At 46.8% G+C, this 18,243-nt stretch overlaps 1 protein-coding gene across 1 annotated transcript in view; it reads left to right on the forward strand.

The window, feature by feature from the left end:
* Positions 1-2,443: 2,443 nt before the first annotated feature.
* Positions 2,444-18,243, forward strand: part of PDE4D (phosphodiesterase 4D) — a 596,108-nt gene continuing 580,308 nt past the window's right edge. The window contains exon 1 of the mRNA XM_060235952.1: positions 2,444-2,871. Coding sequence (XP_060091935.1) covers positions 2,456-2,871 — 416 coding nt within the window. The 5' untranslated portion in view covers positions 2,444-2,455. The remainder of the gene's footprint in view (positions 2,872-18,243) is intronic.

The following is an 18,243-nucleotide window of genomic DNA, read 5'->3' on the forward strand; positions in this document are numbered from 1 at the left end:
CTCCACCTCACTTGCAGGAGAAGTTTCAAGAGCAATTTGGGGGAAAGGCTTTGTTGTTCCAGGAAGGGGAAGGAAGTCTCTCTCAAGAGTTTGCAGAGGTCCTTGGAATTACTTAAATGGCTCATTTAGCTTAGATGTGATGGGAACAGTATGAAACAATTATAACATGATCTCCTTTGACCTATGGGATAATAGGCATTATCCCCAAGATTAAATTGTACTCAGTACATTTCTTGTTCAAACCATTTGTGAATTATCTATTATTTATAACATATATCTTCTGTGCTGAGTAATTTACAATATGTATGGCCTTAATCCTGGGTAACACATGGGCTCTTCTAGGGCTTCCTTCCTCCAGATTGTGAGGCAGTAAGAAGGAGTCTATGCCCTTGTTAGGATTTCAACCCAGATCTCCACCTCTAGGGTAATGACATCCCCCCCTTCCAAATTTTGAATGAAAATTCATTTTACAAAACTTGATGTGGAATCCAGGCTTGGCTCTTCAGCATTTCTCAAATGGGCAGAGGTAGAGGAGCTCTCCTGGACTGAAATCCCAAGTTTAACTCTCAGGCTCTAATAGTTCAGCAAAAAAATGGTAACTTTTTCATGCAGGAAAATTCACATCTCCTTTCCCTGCTCAGCAGGAAGCAGTGCTGAAGACTGATTCTGTTCTGTCAAAGTTGCGGGACTTGACCATTTGTTTAAGAGTGATCCAGCATGGATCATCATGTTTCAAAACTGAATTGCCAGATGCTGGGGACTGTAACTTCTGATGGGCACAGAGACCCCAACGGTAATGATCTGGGTCCTGAGCAATATTGCATCTAAGCTGTGGAGTCTTGTGAGCAAAAAATTCTACTTTGTGAGCTACTGGCATTAAAATTGTGAGCTGCTGCATCAATTAGTTTGCTCTGGGGCTTTTTTTCCTGAGCTGCGACAAAAATGTGTGAGGTGGAGGCTAAAAAAACTGCGAGCTAGTTCACACCAACTCAGCTTAGAGGGAACACTGGTCCTGAAGCCAACTTCCATGCATGGCTCACCCCTGCTAGATGGGCATGTGCAGAATACTGAAGCCTGGCATTCCATCTTCAGTGACTCCTCCGATGTGGGAGTCATCCACTTGCAGTCTTGGTGTGAATGTGCTGTTCTGGGTCGGAACAGTTTGGAAGCAGGAGCCCCGGCTGAGGAAAGAGGAAGAATAAAAACAAAATCCTTGGACATATTGAAACTGACATTGCTGCCCCCAACCCTGTGCCTCTGAACTGCCTTTGTTGTGGTTACCTGGCAATGACACAAGTGCTTGAAAGACAGCAAGGGAAGCAGATCTCCCTCCCCCAGTGACAACTCTAATTCACTTTGTAAATTAGTTTTATTTCAGGGCAGTAGCGTGTTATTGCATCAAATACAATCGGGTCGGTTGTCTGGAGTTGCCCACCTCTCCCCCATGTTGAAGCCTTTTGAAAAACACCGGAGAGTTTCCTTCCAGCATTCCCAAGCAGGGAAAGTGGTGCTTTAGGAGTGGAGAGGGGAGAGCTCGCCCCAAGCTCCGTTCTTTACAGCAGGGGCAGAATGGCTGTAATTAAGCCTTCCCGATGTTGATTCACAGCCAGGATTACTGGGCGGGGGCGGGGGGGAGACCAGAAAGGAGAGAGAGAGAGAAGCTCTTAATAATCGCCCCGCAGGTTTCGAAGCCGGAGCGAAAGCGCTTTTAATCCCGCTGGATGGCGAATCCTCGCTTTCTCTCTCAGTGGCAGAAGGCAAAACAGTAGAAGGGACTTAAGGGGGGGGAATCCGCTTGGAAGAGGAGGAGCCGCGAGTTCCCTGTTTTGCTTCCCTCCTCCCAGCAGCATCAGTTCTGCAGCGCCGTCGACTTCGTGCAACTTTGCAACCTGCAGGCACTTCCCGCCGCCGCTCCTTGGGGTGGGGGTGGAGGTGGAGAGGAGGAGGGAGGTGGAGAGGATGCGCCTCGTCAAAGCCCAGGCAAGCCAGCAGCCGCGCGCCACTCTCATGAAGGCGAGCGGAGCCAGCAAGCCAGTCGCCGCGGATCGGCGGGGAGGCGGCGGCAGAGGAGAGGAGCCTGGAGGCGCTGCCGGCCAACTGCTCTGAGGTCGCGGGCGCTGCTCAGCCGGAGGAGGACTGGCGGCTCCCTTCCCGCCGCCGGGTGCTTTCCAGCTGCTGCTTGGCTTCCGCCGCCTGGGCTGCCGGGCGGGGGGCTTGGCTGGCCAGCCTCCAGGGGGCCGGGCGACGTCTTCTCCTAGCGGCCGGGGACGAGCGGCGAGCGGCGAGGGAGCAGGCGCCAGGGAGCTGTCCAACTTTTCAGCAGCGCGCTGGTTGCTCTTGCCTCGCGGCAGCACAGAGCAGCGAAGCAGGCAGGCAGGCAGGCAGCGGCCAGAGTCGCTGTGTCTGCCGGCTCGCCCCGCGGCTCCTCTCGCCTTCGCCCCCGCCCTGCCCCGGCATGGAGGCTGAGGAGAGCCTGCCCGGCGTGGCCGAGGGCACGGCGGGCAGCGCGGGGAGCCTCGCGGCGCCGAAACACCTCTGGCGCCACGAGCACCACTGCCGCTACCAGCTCCGCCAGCAGCACCACTTCCTCGTGCACCAGCCGCAAGCGCTCCAGTGCCCGCCGCCCCCCCAGCCGCCTCTCCCGCCGCCCCCCCAGCCGCCGCCGCCGCCTCCCCCTCCTCCTCTCTCGCCAGCCGCCCGGGGGCGCGTCGCCGGGGGCGGCCGGGTGAGGCACCGCGGCTACTCGGACACCGAGCGCTACCTCTGCTCCCGCAACATGGACCGCGCGTCCTTCGCCCTGGAGACCGGCCACCGGCCCGGCTTGAAGAAATCCAGGATGTCCTGGCCCTCTTCCTTCCAAGGCTACCGACGGTACGAGGGAGGGGCTCGGGGCGCCCAGGGTCATTTCAGCCCCCTCATCCCATCTGCTCCCCTCCCGCAGGTGAGGGGGGAGGGCCCTTTGGAGTGGCAGGCAGGAGGGGGGGCGCTGGGAGGGCGCCAATGGAAGGCGTGGGGGTGGCTGCAGAGGAGGAGAAAGTGTTTGGGGGCTGGGGACAAGGAAAGGAGAGGACTGGGACTACCAGGGGTTGGTCATCAGCACCAGGAGGCTCTGGGAGGTAGAGAGCAGGCCTGGGGGCTACATTGAAACAAGGGCAGGGGTCATATAGATCAGGGCATTACCTCTAATTGTCACCTGGTCCTTGAGCCTTTTTTCATGTGTGTGCGCGTGGGGGCGGGGTCATAGGCCTAGGTTAATGGAACAGATTGTTCTCTGTTTGCTGCACAAGTGGAGAGAGTGTATTTTTTTGGTTACAAGACTGAACCCAAGCACGTGGCTGATGGAGAGAGTTTGAGAGTGAAATTCTGTAGTAAGCCTCAGCTGTGAGTTTTTCTAATGGGTTAGCATATCACTGACAGTCTAGCAGCAAGGGGTCCTTCACTCATTCTCCATCTTCTCTCCTCTCTCATCTCCCCCCTCCACCCTTGCCATAATATTAGCAGTGTTAATCTGCTTTTAACATAAATTACAGTGAATGATGGGGATTTAAAAGCTCAAAGGGCAAAAGTGTGCACTGTCCAGATGCGGTAGCAAATTAATGCTGGTTAACTTGGTGGCATTAGCTGGCTAGAAAACAGATGCAATTAGCTGATTAAAGGGAAAAACAGGCATTTAAGCTGGGAGGAGGGAAGCATTGCTGATGGCTCTGTTGTTCCCTATTAAAGGAGTGATCGGTTTTGTTGCAGTCTGCCTGCTACAGAGCGACTGCTGGATCACAGGGTGACATCACTCTGGAGGGAGAACTTCCTTTTTCAATCACCAGGGAGTTGCTAGTGAAAGGCCGTAATAGCTCTGCTGATGATTCTGATTTTGTTTGCAGTAAGCTGGGCCAGGCCATTTTCAAGGGTGTGCATTAGGAAGTAGTGGAATGTGTGTGTGTGTGTGGGGGGGGGGGGTCGATTATTTTTCATTTACTAGCTGCAGGGATTTATTTATACTCTGCCTTGACATGGTTGGTAGAGCGCTCTGTACACTGGGAACAAATGCCAGACTTCAAAGTTAAAAACTGTGTGCTGTGTCTGCAGCGCATGACCTTGTCCATGATTGTGTCATTGTGCCCCTCTGGTAAGGAATGAAGCATAGCACAGAAGCAAGCTACTGTGTACTGATTGTGGCTTGGTGGTTTTGTTTTTTTAACCATGGCCTTGTAAACCATTTTGAAGATGAAAAAGATATAATCCAGGCCACACTTTGTATATGGGCATTAGTTACAACCATCATAATCTTACACTTCTTTCATTTCTCCACTCCACCAACAGTCTTAGTGTAGTCATGTGTTTATCTGGTGGTACACTGTGAGTCTTAAGAACAGTAGCTATGAAAAGAGAGCTGCAACGTGAGACTTAGAAAAAAACATTTGCTTTGGATTAAGTGATCCTGGCCTCCAAGTAAATGTATAGGATCAGGCAGAATGAAGCCCTTGAATTGGAATACTTTATATGGAGTTGGGCATCTTCTCAGGACAAAGAAAGATGCTCTATAAAACTTAGACGTGTTGTTTTAAATAATAAAACATATGAACTCTGCATGGGCAGTGTTCTCAGCAGGTGTGAATTGTCTCATGAAAAATAATTTTTAAAAAACCATATGCTATTGTTGTTTTGTTTTACTTCTCACGCTGGTGCTTCAGTAATCAATGTCTTTTCCTTATAGGGTTGCATACTTTATTGAATAAAAACTACCTATGAAGCAGAGTTTATATCTCCTTCCTCTCTGTTAACAGGGATTGAATGTGGGATTGCAAGATACTTTCCGCTGATATTTAGGCAATAAATTAGTCAAAAGTGACTTTTCTTACTGTGTTCAAGATATGTGAAAAACAAAGCACAACTTTTCTTTGAACCATCTTTCTTAAATGAGTCAGACACTGAGCATTTAAGTTCTCATTCACATTTTAAACTAGCACTTTAAAATATTACTTGCCAAATATACTTACTTTCTTGTTATATTTTCTATCCATTCATGGAATAGTTTATATTTAGTATATATTTAGTAAGATAATTTGAGATGATTTCTCAGAGCGTGTCCCTTATTCATTTTTAAATGAGTAGCTTAACTTCAGTGGGTGTTTCTGGTATACCACCAACTCAGGAAACTGCAACATCAAAGTCTTCTTTGTGATCTCCAGAAACGATTAGTATATTACACCAAAGGAACATTATGATCTGAAAAAACTTTTCCAGCATTCATTGCATTTTATGTACTCTTACTGGAAAACCATTTAAAGCCAAGCCGCACATTTTTAGGACTGTACCATTCATTTAAATTTATTTATTTATTTATTTATTTATTTAAGATTTATATCCCGCCCTTCCCACAAGTGGCTCAGGGCGGCTTCCAATAGTAGATCCATCAAAATTACACATATAAAGGGATCCATATTTAAAACAGATAAAACAGATAAAACCCTAGTTATTAATACACATAAATATTTCAGCTATATATAAAAGGAATCCAGCAAGTTACAGTAAAATTCTCAAGCTAAGTAAAGGCTAGCCGGAAGAGGGTCGTCTTACAGGCCCTGCGGAACTGAACAAGGTCCCGCAGGGCCCTCACCTCTTCCGGCAGCTGATTCCACCATGTAGGGGCCATAACAGAGAAAGCCCTTTCTCTGGTGGACTTCAACCGGGCTTCCTTCGGCCCAGGGATAGTAAGGAGATTTTGTGTTCCCGACCTCAGTACTCTCTGGGGAACGTGCGGGGAAAGACGGTCCTTCAGGTAGACAGGTCCCAAGCCATATAGGGCTTTAAAGGTGATAACCAGCACCTTGTACCGGACTCGGTATATTACTGGAAGCCAGTGCAGGGTCCGAAGACCCGGCTGAATGTGTTCCCGCTTTGGGAGACCTAATAACAGCCGGGCCGCGGCATTCTGCACCAGCTGCAATTTCCGAGTTCGGGACAGGGGCAGCCCCATGTAGAGGGCATTACAGTAGTCTAACCTCGAGGTGACCGTGGCGTGGATCACTGTTGCTAGGTCGTCGCGCTCCAAAAAGGGGGCCAACTGCCTTGCCCGCCTAAGATGAAAAAACGCGGACTTGGCAGCGGCTGCTATCTGAGCCTCCATCTTTAGGGAAGGCTCCAACAGCACCCCCAAGCTCCTGACCCTGTCCGCCGCTATCAGCGGCGCACCGTCAAAGGCTGGTAGGGGGATTCCCCCTTCCGGACCACGGCGACCCAAGCAAAGGACCTCTGTCTTCGCAGGATTAAGCTTCAGCCCGCTCAGTCTGAGCCATTCAGCCACGGCATATAGTGCCCGGTCTAGATTTTCCGGGACGCAGGTCGGCTGGCCATCCATCAATAGATAGAGCTGGGTGTCATCAGCATACTGATGACACCCTAGCCCGTACCTTCGGGCAATCTGGGCAAGAGGTCGCATATAGATGTTAAATAACATCGGGGAGAGAACCGCCCCTTGAGGCACACCGCAGTCAAGTGTGCACCTCCGGGACAGCTCCCCCCCAACTGCGACCCTTTGTCCCCGACCTTCAAGGAAAGAGGAAAGCCACTGTAAAGCCAACCCCTGAATCCCTGCGTCGGCGAGGCGGCCCTTCAGTAGCCGGTGGTCGACCGTGTCGAACGCCGCCGACAGGTCCAACAGCATCAGCACCGCCGAGCCGCCCCGATCCAGATGCCGTTGAAGGTCATCCATTAGGGCGACCAGCACCGTCTCCGTCCCATGTCCCGGGCGAAAGCCGGACTGAAATGGGTCAAGGATGGAAGCATCCTCCAGGAAAGTCTGCAGCTGCATCGCCACTGCCCTCTCGATGAGTTTGCCCAAAAAGGGCAAATTTGAGACCGGCCGATAGTTTGCCAATTGGGCCGGATCTAAAGATGGTTTCTTTAAGAGGGGACGGACCACAGCCTCTTTAAGTGGCGTTGGAAAGTGCCCTTCCCTCAGGGATCTATTTATGATATCCCGTATAGGATATCTAAGGTCACCCTGGCAAGATTTAATAAGCCAGGAAGGGCATGGGTCCAATTTACAGGTAGTTGGGCGAGCAGCTAAGAGTATCCTGTCAACTTCCTCCAGGCTGAGGGGGTGCATGCCTGAAGAGTAAAGAATCTGAAAGTCCCATGCATCACTTGTCACAGAGCCAGGACTGGATGTGCTTTGTGTTGAATGTAAATTGGGAGTGTTGTCCCCTGTGATGAAAATTTCCTCCAGTGTTTGCTTGCAGAAAGTTCACTTTGGTACTAAAAACCTTTTCAAAGACAGAAATGGAAACATAGAGGCATTGGAATTGAGAGCAAATGAGTTTAACTACAAGAAGTGAAATGTAAATCCTACATGTACTGAAATTATATCACATATCTGAATTGAGTTCTGAAATATATAACACATTAGTCACTTCTTAGGGATGGTTTGTAATTAAGATTTCTTAGTTGCAAAGTTATCCCCAGCAATTGAAAGGTCATTAGGAAACTAACCACAGTGGCATACCAACAGCTGAAGTGTATTTTGTTGGTTAGAGCTGACAGGTTGGCTACAGACCGTCAATCTGTTCCTGACTCTTATTTTGAACTAGTAGATCAAACTTTTTTACACTAGTTATGAAAAGAAGCATCATGCATCGTGCTTTGTCAATTCCCTGGGAGTTGGGAGTGGTCCACATCTACCCTGACTGGCTCTTGATTTCATATGTGCTTCACAACACAATATAGCACAGCTGTTCGCAAAATTATTCTTGGGTAGAACTGGCGATAAACAGGCCTCTGCCTATATACAGACAATTTCAGTCAGCTGTTTGAAGATATTGTAAAATATATCTATTGCAGTATGTCAAACTTTATGCATAGTGATTGGCACTATTGTTAAAGAGCTAAAGCAATGCCTTTACTCTTTATTGGGATATATAAAAAGAAATGTTTGGTTTTCAGTCTTGGAAGATTTGGGAATTTTTCACAATGTGGAATGTGTGAAATAACTCAGCTCCTGTTAATGTTTAAATTCACAGTTTATTTAAGCAAGAACACTTAGGTGTTACAAGCCTAGTCCTCACTCAGTTACTATAGTCTACCCTGCAAACAATGTTCCTCTGTCCAGCCTCTCCTTCCTCCATTTGTTATGTGTATGTCATGTAAAGAAATAGCACATTTAACCTCTAAGAGTCAAACAGCTGGATTAATATATAGGTAGCTCGGGTGACTTTATCAAGGTTGCACTGTTATTCTAAAGTTCTCCTGTCCCCAGGATTGCAATTCTCTCACTGGTTAGTGTAGGGCTTCTACCCAAGGCTAGGTAGAAAGAGCAGAGAAGTGAAACTAACAGACTAATGGGACCCCAGAGGTTAGAAGAAGGCACAGAGCAGCATACATAGTTCAGACACAGAACAGCATATATAGCTGGAAGATAGAAATCACCAAAACGCATTGAGTGGATGCACGTTTTCCCCCTGCCAGTCAGTTATGTTGGGTTGGCTTACCTATCTTTTACAACCCATTACTCCCTCTGTAAAATGTTGACTGATTTGTGCTTGTTTACCAGAAGCAAACTCTGCCACTTCAGCCAAAGTACCAAACAGTTTTCTTGACATTAAAGCAAGCAGAGTGAAAATGCTGATAACTTCAGTTTTTACCTCTTGCTAAAATTCTCAGGGTGTGAAAGTGGTGTGCAGATCTGGTCAGCATACATCTCTTTGCTCATGCAAATCCTTTGCTGGTAGCAGTGTGGAGGAAGGTGCTATAATCTGTGATGCCAACAGAGAATCCTGTTGACTCTGTTTGCAGACTAGATAGCTGTGCATCCCAAAGCTGTGGATGTTTATTCAGAAGTAAATCCCAACAAGTTCAGTGGAGTTAATCCCATGTCAAGTGTACAGCCAGCCTGTGTCTGGTTTTCTGGTAGAAAGCTGAATTGCTTCTGAAAACTCCAGACAGCTTTCTAGACAGTCTTTCCTGCATCTATTGCCTTTTTAATGTTCATAGACTTAGGGGAGAAGATACTCATAAATAACCCAATTGTCTTTTTATTGCCTACACAAAATCTAGCACAGCGTAGGATGTTGTATGGTCACATAGTGTAAATGTATATGTTTCAGGCCAGCAGTCCCGACAGACAAGGTCTGTCTTCATGGTCCCTGTGCCACCAAGGTGGTTGACCAGAAGAAGGAACTTCAAATCAGTTACATCAAATCAACTGTGGTGCAAGCAAAGCAGCTAATTGGAAGGGGGGAAATGTAGACTCTCTGCATACCAGTCAGCAAGAACCTTGTCCAGTTCTTCCTTAGCTTACTGACAGTCCCCTCAGTTATCTAGCCATCTACCAGGTGACCCTGGGAACCCATGAATGCAGCACTTTATTTATTTATTTATTTATTTATTTATTTATTTATTTATTTATTTATTTATTTATTTATTTATTTATTTATTTATGTTATATTTATATCCTGCTCATTCTATACAGACTCAAGGCAACTAACAGCATAAAATAGACAGTTAACAAAAGCAATACTAAAACAATAAAGCAGATAAATGGCAATGGTGCTGCTTCAGGTGGATCATGGAATATTTTCTTTCTCATGCACACAGATCCTAGGCAATTAGTACTAGCATGATAGATCCAGATGTGGTGGCAGCCCTCTCCCATTAGATGTTATATACCATCCAAAAACAGTTCAGTCTTGCAGGTCCTGCAGAACTGCGATAAATCCCACAGGACCTTGGTGGCTTCTGGGAGGGTGTTCCAAAGTATTTGGGGCCGCAACCAAGAAGGCTCTTGCTCTGGTGGAAGTGAGCCTAGCCTCTTTTAGCCCAGGGACAGCCAAAAGATTTTGAGAGCTCGATCGCAGTGCTCTCTGGGGAACATGTGGGGCAAGGTGGTCCCGCAGATAGGTAGGTCCTAGGCCATATAGGGCTTTGAAGGTTAATACCAGGACTTTGAAACGGATTCAGTACACAACAGGCAGCCAGTGCAGTGCTCTCAGCACAGGCTGAATGTGTTCCTGATGGGGAAGCCCCATTAGTAGCCTGGCTGCAGCATTCTGCACCAACTGCAGCTTCCTAATTTGAGTCAAGGGCAGCCCCATGTAGAGATCGTTACAGTAATCAATTCTTAAGGTGACCGAGGCATGGATCACCATTGCTAAATCGCTGTGCTCAAGGGGACCAACTGCCATGTTTGCCGAAGGTGAAAAAAAGCAGCTCTTGCAGTGGCTGCTACTTGGGCCTCCATAGTTAAGGAGGACTCCAGAAGCACTCCCAAGCTCTTAACCCTCAATGCCCTCTACATGGGGCTGCCCCTGTACCGAACGCGGAAACTACAGCTAGTGCAGAACGCAGCAGCCAGGCTGCTAGTGGGACTACCTCGGTGGGAACACGTGTGGCCTAGGCTGCGGGAACTGCACTGGCTGCCAATTGTATACCGAGTTCGTTACAAGGTGCTGGTTATCACCTATAAAGCCCTATATGGCCAAGGACCTGCCTACCTCAGGGACCGCCTCTCTCCATATGTTCCCCAGAGAGCACTGCGTTCCAGTTCACAAAATCTTTTGGAAATCCCTGGGCCTAAGGAGGCCAAACTTAAAACAACTAGGGAGCTGGCCTTCTCTATAAAAGTGCCCCAATGGTGGAATCAGCTGCCGGAGGAGGTACGGGCCCTGCGGGACCTCAACCAGTTCCACAGGGCCTGCAAAACTGCCCTCTTCCAAGAAGCCTTCAAGACGTGACCAGACTGAATATTACGCTGCCTGGATAAATAGAGACTGTAGCACCACCGTATTGTTTTTTAGCTTTTTAACATTAATTTATATTTGTATTTGTATTTATATTGTGAATTGATTTTACCTGTATTGTTATATCATGATACCATATCATGTCTTGTAAGCCACCCTGAGCCTGCCCCGGCGGGGAGGGCGGGATATAAATAAAAACTTATTATTATTATTATTAATGCTGGCATCAATGGCACCCCATTGAAGGCTGGTAGAGGGATCACCCTTCCTGGGCCGCTGCGACTGAGATAGAGAACCTCCATCTTCGTTGGATTCAGCTTTAGCCGGCTCAACCTGAGCCATGATACCACGGCTTGCAGCGCCACATCCAAATTCTCCGGGGCGCGGCCGGACCGGCCACCCATCAATAGATAGAGCTGGATGTCATCCGCATACTGATGACAACCCAGCCCATACTTTCTGACCATCTGAGCAAGTGGGTGCATATAGATATTCATCAACATTGGGGAAAGAACTGCCCCCTGGGGCACCCCACAAACAAGTGGGTGTCTCTGGGACAGCATTTCCCCAATTGCCACCCTTTGTCCCCAACCTTGAAGGAAAGAGGAGAGCCACTGTAAGGCAGACCCCTGTATCTCCACGTTGGCAAGATGGCTAGACAGCAGCTGGCAGTCGACTGTATCGAATGCAGCCGACAGGTCTAATAGGAGCAGTATTGCCGAACCACCTTAATCCAGATGTCTCAGGAGGTCATCCGTGAGGGCAACCAGCACTGTCTCCATCCCGTGGCCTGGGCAGAAGCCAGACTGGAATGGGTTCAGTATGGAAGCGTCTTCCAGGAAACCCTGTAACTGTGTCGCCACCGCCCTCTCTATAATCTTACCCAAAAAGGGCAGATTTGACACCGGCCAATAGTTGACCAAATTGGTCAGGTCTAAAGATGGTTTCTTCAAGAGAGGGTGGATCACAGCCTCTTTAAGAGGTGTGGGGAAGACCCCCTCTATGAGGGATCTGTAGATAATGAATTGAAGTGATAATGAATTACTTACTGAAGTGTCTACCTGCCTCACTTGCTTTCCAGCCTTACTTCACCCCTCTCCCTCGGAGTGGCCACTCAGCATTGATCTGCTACAAGCTTTCTTAATGTTGCTTTTGACCACACACATCTTCAGCTTAACTACTATCTGGGAGTGCTGTGTTCCCTCCTCAGTGGCCCTCATTCCATTGCAACTACTTACTTTTAATCTGGCCTGATGCCTTCTCAGCTTCAGTTTCCTTTAATATAGACCAAGGGCTTGGTAGAAGGTCATATTATTTTTGCAAAACTATAGGAAAATCACCTGAGTTTTAATCAAATACTCAAGGGGAGGGGAAAGCCCAAACAAACCCTGCTCACAGCATTTTCAAGTTTTATTGATTAATTTGAGCTGCAGTAGATGAGATCCATGCTATTTATGTGTGTTGGGGGGGGGGGTGCACAGAAGGTTGGTGGGAGCTGGCTGATTCATGGCAGCTCCCACAGAATTTGTGAACCAATGGTCAGCAAACACTTTTTGTTCAGCATCTGGTTACCAGTACAGCATTTGCCAGATGTGGTTCTCAGGGAGTTATTTCACTTTGCCCTCTGTGCCTGTAGGTTCCTCGCATCTCCCTCTTTCTTATTCTGACTACCCCAGCCACTTTTGGACTGCCACATTTAGTGTTCTACTCAATATCTGGGCCTGCCCTCTTGGCTGAGTTCCATCTCATTCCTGGTTTTCCCATGCCCTCCACAGTCCTAGAGAAATGCTATCTCCATCAATGGCATCAGCTATCACCAACCAGCCCCTGGCCATGCCAAGCCCACATGTTTGCTTTAGGGCGCTGGTTCTTCAGTTTCAGCTAGCAGGTGGGTGTTTATACCCTCCCCACTTAAATCACTCCTCCCTTCCAGTCCTTCTGTGTTGTCGGTCATCTGGGAGAGCGTGAACTGTGACTCCTCACCGCCACTTGAACATTCTCAATTGCATTCTGGGTAGCTGCAAATACTTATATGGGTTTATGCACATTTACAGTGCCTTCCACTACAGATTCAGAATATAACTCATGAAATCTTGTCCCAAATGTGCCCTGTTTGGTAACCTGAGAAGAATAATGAATCTGAATGAATTTACCTTTGACATTTGTAAGTGTTTTGGGGGAAATCCTTGAGGTTCTAATGCCTCATTCATGGATCCTGTTTCTCTTCAACTGGGGCAGGGCAAAGCAGTGTGCAGTGGGAAAGGGGGGGAGCAAAGAATGAGTCAGAAGAGATGTATCTGACAGACACACCATGCAATCCAACCAGAAGAGTTGCCTGCAGGACAGTGTTGTCCCTGATTGGCATTTATGTGCACAACATTTGCTTGGTGGGTGCCTGACTACACACAAGTCTGCTTCACATGGTAAAGTAGGCAGGATGGAGAGATATAATTTTCTTACAGAAATGGAGGTGGTTGGTGAAAGGCGATCAAGCTCATACCTTCTTATGCTTTATCTTACTGTGTTTTGCTGTTTGAAGGATTTAATTTTCTCTAAGCAAGTCCAATGGCTCCTTTATGGATATCAGCAACTGAGTTAAGCTGAAGGCTACAGTTTAGCCCTTTCAGTGTTTCTGTTTAAAATGGGCCCACATCCCTACCTTCCAGCTACATCAGAGTCTCTGCAATGAAAAGGACAGTTAAAAACTCATCACCACACCTCCGCATGCCCCCTCTACAAGGGAAACTTAAGGGTTTCAAAAATAGAGGCAAGAGGGAAGGCAGTGTGGTATAGTCAGATCTTGGGAACTAAGCAGGGTCAGTACTCTGATGGAAGGCCACCAAGGAAGATTGCAAAGGAAGGCAACGGCAAACTGCTTTTTGCTTGCCTTGAAAGCTTCTTGCTGGGGTTGCTTTGAGTCTGTCAGGGCTGGCCCTGCCACTAGGCAAACTAGGTGATTGCCTAGGGTGCTGGCCTTCTGGGGGCACCAAATTGGGTGCCCCCCATGTGACTCAGTGACATTATCAGTGTGAGGGGGAGGCGCCAGAAGTTGGCCTGGCAGAAGGGTGCCAGACAGTCTAGGACCAGCCCTTGGAGTCAGTTACGCCTTGCTTTAGCTATGTAAAATGGAGGCCTTTTCTTCTCTCACACCATAATTTGGCAGGGCAGGTATTTGTGATAAGGGCAAGAAATCCTCTGGATTTCATCTGCACTGGATGAGGGGGTGAAGTGGTTAAATCCAAACAGTTATTATACCTCGGAGTAGAAAAATATCCTCCTATCGGCTTGAAATGTGGGAGTCAGGAAGCCTTGGGTGAGAGATCTGATCCCAAAAGATTTTATTTCAGTTCATGGAGAGTTACACACTGAAATATATTTCCCATGAATATGACTCCGAAACGGATTGATCAGAATGTGTGCTATTGTGCTATTAAATAAGTGCGGATGAAATTATTGAGCAAAGCAAGCCAATTATAAGCTGAATAAATTCTCTGTGCATTTTCCAGCATGCAGCAGGTATGATAGCACCTGACCACGAGAGCCAGTATGGTGTAGTAGTCAAAGTGCTGGGAAAAGGCCTGCAGATTTGAATCCTCATTCTGCCATGGAAGCTTACTGGCAGGGCAGCCACTCTTAGCTTAATCTCTCCCATTGTGCTGTTGCCACAAGAATAAAATGGAGGAGACAAGAACAATGTTGTGCATCGCTGTGGGTCCCCCTGAGAGAGAAAAGCAGGGGCATAAATATCTCAATAAATAAACAGACCCCCTTCATGCTCCCTATTACTGTGGCTGCTGTTTCAGATCCTGATGCAACCTCTGCATGAGGGGAGTATGTGTGGGGGGGAATGGGGGAAGTTACATCTTTGGGGGGGGATCATAGTCCCATGATAGAGCACATGTGTTGCAAATTGAAGGACCCCAGTTCAATTCCTGGTAGGGGTCCCAAATCCCCCGCTAGGCCTGGAGACCCCCGATTTGGAGCCTCCTCCTCCCGCTGGCCATAAAAGGGAAAGCGGGGGGGGGGAGGGGGAGAATGGCAGCCCTTCCCACCCAGCCCCGATCGCAGCAGCCAGAGCTCTTCCGTTTTCTCAGGCTGCTTCCCGCCCCCAGTCAGCTGGCCGGTGAAGGGAGGGGAGCCCAGCCACGCCCCCAAAGGACCATGTGCCTTTGCACCTCCGGAGGTGAGTGAGTTCTGTCTCCTGCATCAGATTTCCCAGAAAGGGGGGGGGGGCGGGGTGGAGGGGGGTGGAGAGGGAAACGTCTTCTCATAGGGTATAATGGGGAATTGATCTGGAGGTTTCGGGGGCTCTGGGGGAGCTGTTTTTTGAGGTAGAGGCACCAAATTTTCAATATAGTATCTAGTGCCTCTCCCCAAAGTATCCCCCAAATTTCAAAACGATTGGACCCGGGGGTCCAATTCTATGAGCCCCAAAAGAAGGTGCCCTTATCCTTCATTATTTCCTATGGAAGGAAGACATTTAAAAAGGTGTGCTGTTCCTTTAAATGTGATGGCCAGAACTCTCTTGGAGTTCAATTATGCTTGTCACACTGTTGTTCCTGGCTCCGCCCCAATGTCTCCTGGCTCCACCCCCAAAGTCTCCTGGCTCCACCCCCAAAGTCCCCAGATATTTCTTGAATTGGACTTGGCAACCCTAATTCCTGGTAGGTCCATTTAAAGTATCTAAATTTCTTCAGTTCCACAGGGCCTATAAGACTGAACTTTTCAAACTCGCCTTTAATGGCTAGGGGGAGGTGGCTATTACCTTCAGCATCAACAATCTCACTGAATTAATATAATGGAAAACAGAAGCTTGCCATATCGGATTTTAATATATATGGAAATGTTTTGATAGATCTAATTTTAATATGTTTGTAAACTGCTAATGTTTTTAAACTGTTGTTAGCCGCCCTGAGCCTGTCGGGGGAGGGTGGGATATAGATCTGATAGATAAATAGATAAATAAATAAATAAATTGGTGAAGACCTTTTTTTGAGACAGTACTACATTTGAGTACTCAGTACAAAATAGTTTCATCTATTTCTTCCAGTAGTTTATAGACCACGAGTTTACTGATAGACTTTTAACACCACACTATAATAGTGGCTCAGCTTATAATAATTTATACTGTCATTAGGGGACCATATATATAATTATCCAAATGTTTATAATTGTTGCCCATCTTATGTGGGCTGTCATAGGTACATAACTCACTGATGCTATGTCTTGAAGTCATCAGTCTCAAATATCATTTTTGTGAGGAGGACACATCCCATGGGTGAAATAGCTCCCAAAATTATTATATTGGCTTGTATGCATACTGGCACCCAAGGACTTAAGTGTCCATTGCTGGGAATGGTGATTTGCACCAGTCCCTCTGGCTGCCTTGTGGCAATTTTTTTTTGGGGGGGGCGGGGTTAGTGGAACCTCTGGAACAGCATAGGGGACCAAAGTGGGACTTGGCAGTGGGAGTGGGAAAGTAGCAGAAATCACTTCCCTTGAAGAAAACTTAACAATTTGGAGCAATTAGGTTGGATAAACACTAGAATCAAATCTCATCATTTGTCTGGCAGTTGTTTTTTTGTTCAGTAGTTATGGCTAGTCATATATTGGAGTGAGTGGTATGTTCCCAATAAATTGTCTGTAAATGCTTTTGATGTTCACCAGTTTGATGGACTAAATTATAGGAACCCAATTGTTTGTAGTAAGTGTATAAAAATTCAAACAATCCATATAAGTATTCCAGAATGCTTACATTCTCTTACTTTTAATTTAAATTTTGCTTCAAATGACTGCTTCCATGCTGTAATACTTCAGTTGCTTTTAACATTCTCTATAAATATTATGCATCATTTAACTGCAGGCTTATGAGAATTAATGTTGTTAATAGAAGGAAGATACTTAATAGTAAGTACATTACTTTAATGATCATGTTGTTGCTCTATTTAATTGCTCTTATTTGCTTTTATTCACTGTAGCCATTGGCTCTGAGCACTCCTGAATTGTTCAATGGCTAACGAAAAAGCTATTGGAGGAAACAATCTGTAATGAAAATTTTTCTGTAGCAATAAAATACCCCAATTGTGCTGAAGGACTGGCAAGGTGCCTCTTTACATGCTACATTGTTGACCAACAACGCAAGGACACTGAAGCAGACATTCAGCTAGAGTTTTGTGCCTCTCAATCTCACAGTGCCCTTGCTCCTCCTGACCAGAGTGTGTGGCCAGAAGTGGCAACTGCCTTACCCTGTGCACCAATACTCCCTTTAAGCTGGGGAGTCTTGTGAGCAAAAAATCTGCTTCATGAGTTACTGCCATTAAAAGCTGTGAGCTCTTGCATAAATTAGCTTGCTCTGTGTCCATTGTTCCTGAGCTAAGACAAAACTGTGTGAGCTGGAGGTTAAAAGTGTGACTTAGCTCACACTAACTCAGCTTAGAGGGAACGCTGCTGTGCAGTGTTTTCTCCTCTTTAACCATTCCCCATGGATCAGCTTATTACGTCTGTTTGCAAAAACATTAAGTTTTGAAGTGGAACCAGCAGCTGCTCCAGGGGCACTACAAGGAGGAGAAAATGACACGGAAGGTGAGGCTGCCACTGATTCTCTGCCTACAGGCCCTCTGGTCACAAGGAGCAAAGGGCATGTGGGAGATGGTAAAGTCCAGTTGAATGTCTGCTTCAAAGTCCTCAACAAACGAGAGCCCTGGCTGGATCAAAAGATCCACCAGTGCAGGTCTACAGTATTTGTATTAGAATTTCCAAGGAGCACCAGCTTCTTGTATTGCACTCCATATGGCCAAGAGGCAGTGCATTGCATTCAAGGATACAGAAGGAAGTGTTCTGATATGCACCCAGAACAGATGTGTCCTTATTCAGCCATGGCTTTGTAGGTGTCACCTAATCAAAGACTAAGCATTTGATGACCTATTTTTCCAATGTGAGAATGTTAAGTTTGTACTTACAACTTTCCATTTAAGGACCATGCAAAATGACATAAGAGAGACCCAAGATGAGATGCACTGTCCCTTTAAATTCTAGAACTAACAGAGCAGAGCCTCCAGTCTGGATTAGGATGGCAGGTTGATTGAGGATAGGGGGGCTGACCATCTCCCCTAGCAAGTTTGACTGTTGTTTTGCAAGGGGAGGCTTCTCATTAGGAAAGGCTATGAGGGAAAGGGTTAAATCCCCCATCTGGTTCAAATAAAATCAAGTCACTCCTGCTAATTCATAGTAATTTAAAGAGACAGGTGATCCAATTGCAGATCTCCAATATCTTTTCTGGTTTGGCCTTACCGCAATAGAATTTATATGTGATTAATTTATTTTTAACAAGATCTCTATTTTATAACATTGGAATTCAATTATGAATGAATACATAAGAGTTTCTAAACTTAAACAAGAAGCAAAACTTTAAAAACAAGGAACCTAGAGTAGAAGACTAAGGTGACAGATATAAGCATCTCTTCAGCACCAATGATCACTGAGAGCAATATATGTAGTGGTTAGTTTGTTGGAC

The sequence above is a fragment of the Heteronotia binoei genome, chromosome 4 (assembly GCF_032191835.1).
Source record: "Heteronotia binoei isolate CCM8104 ecotype False Entrance Well chromosome 4, APGP_CSIRO_Hbin_v1, whole genome shotgun sequence".
Lineage (NCBI taxonomy): Eukaryota > Metazoa > Chordata > Lepidosauria > Squamata > Gekkonidae > Heteronotia > Heteronotia binoei.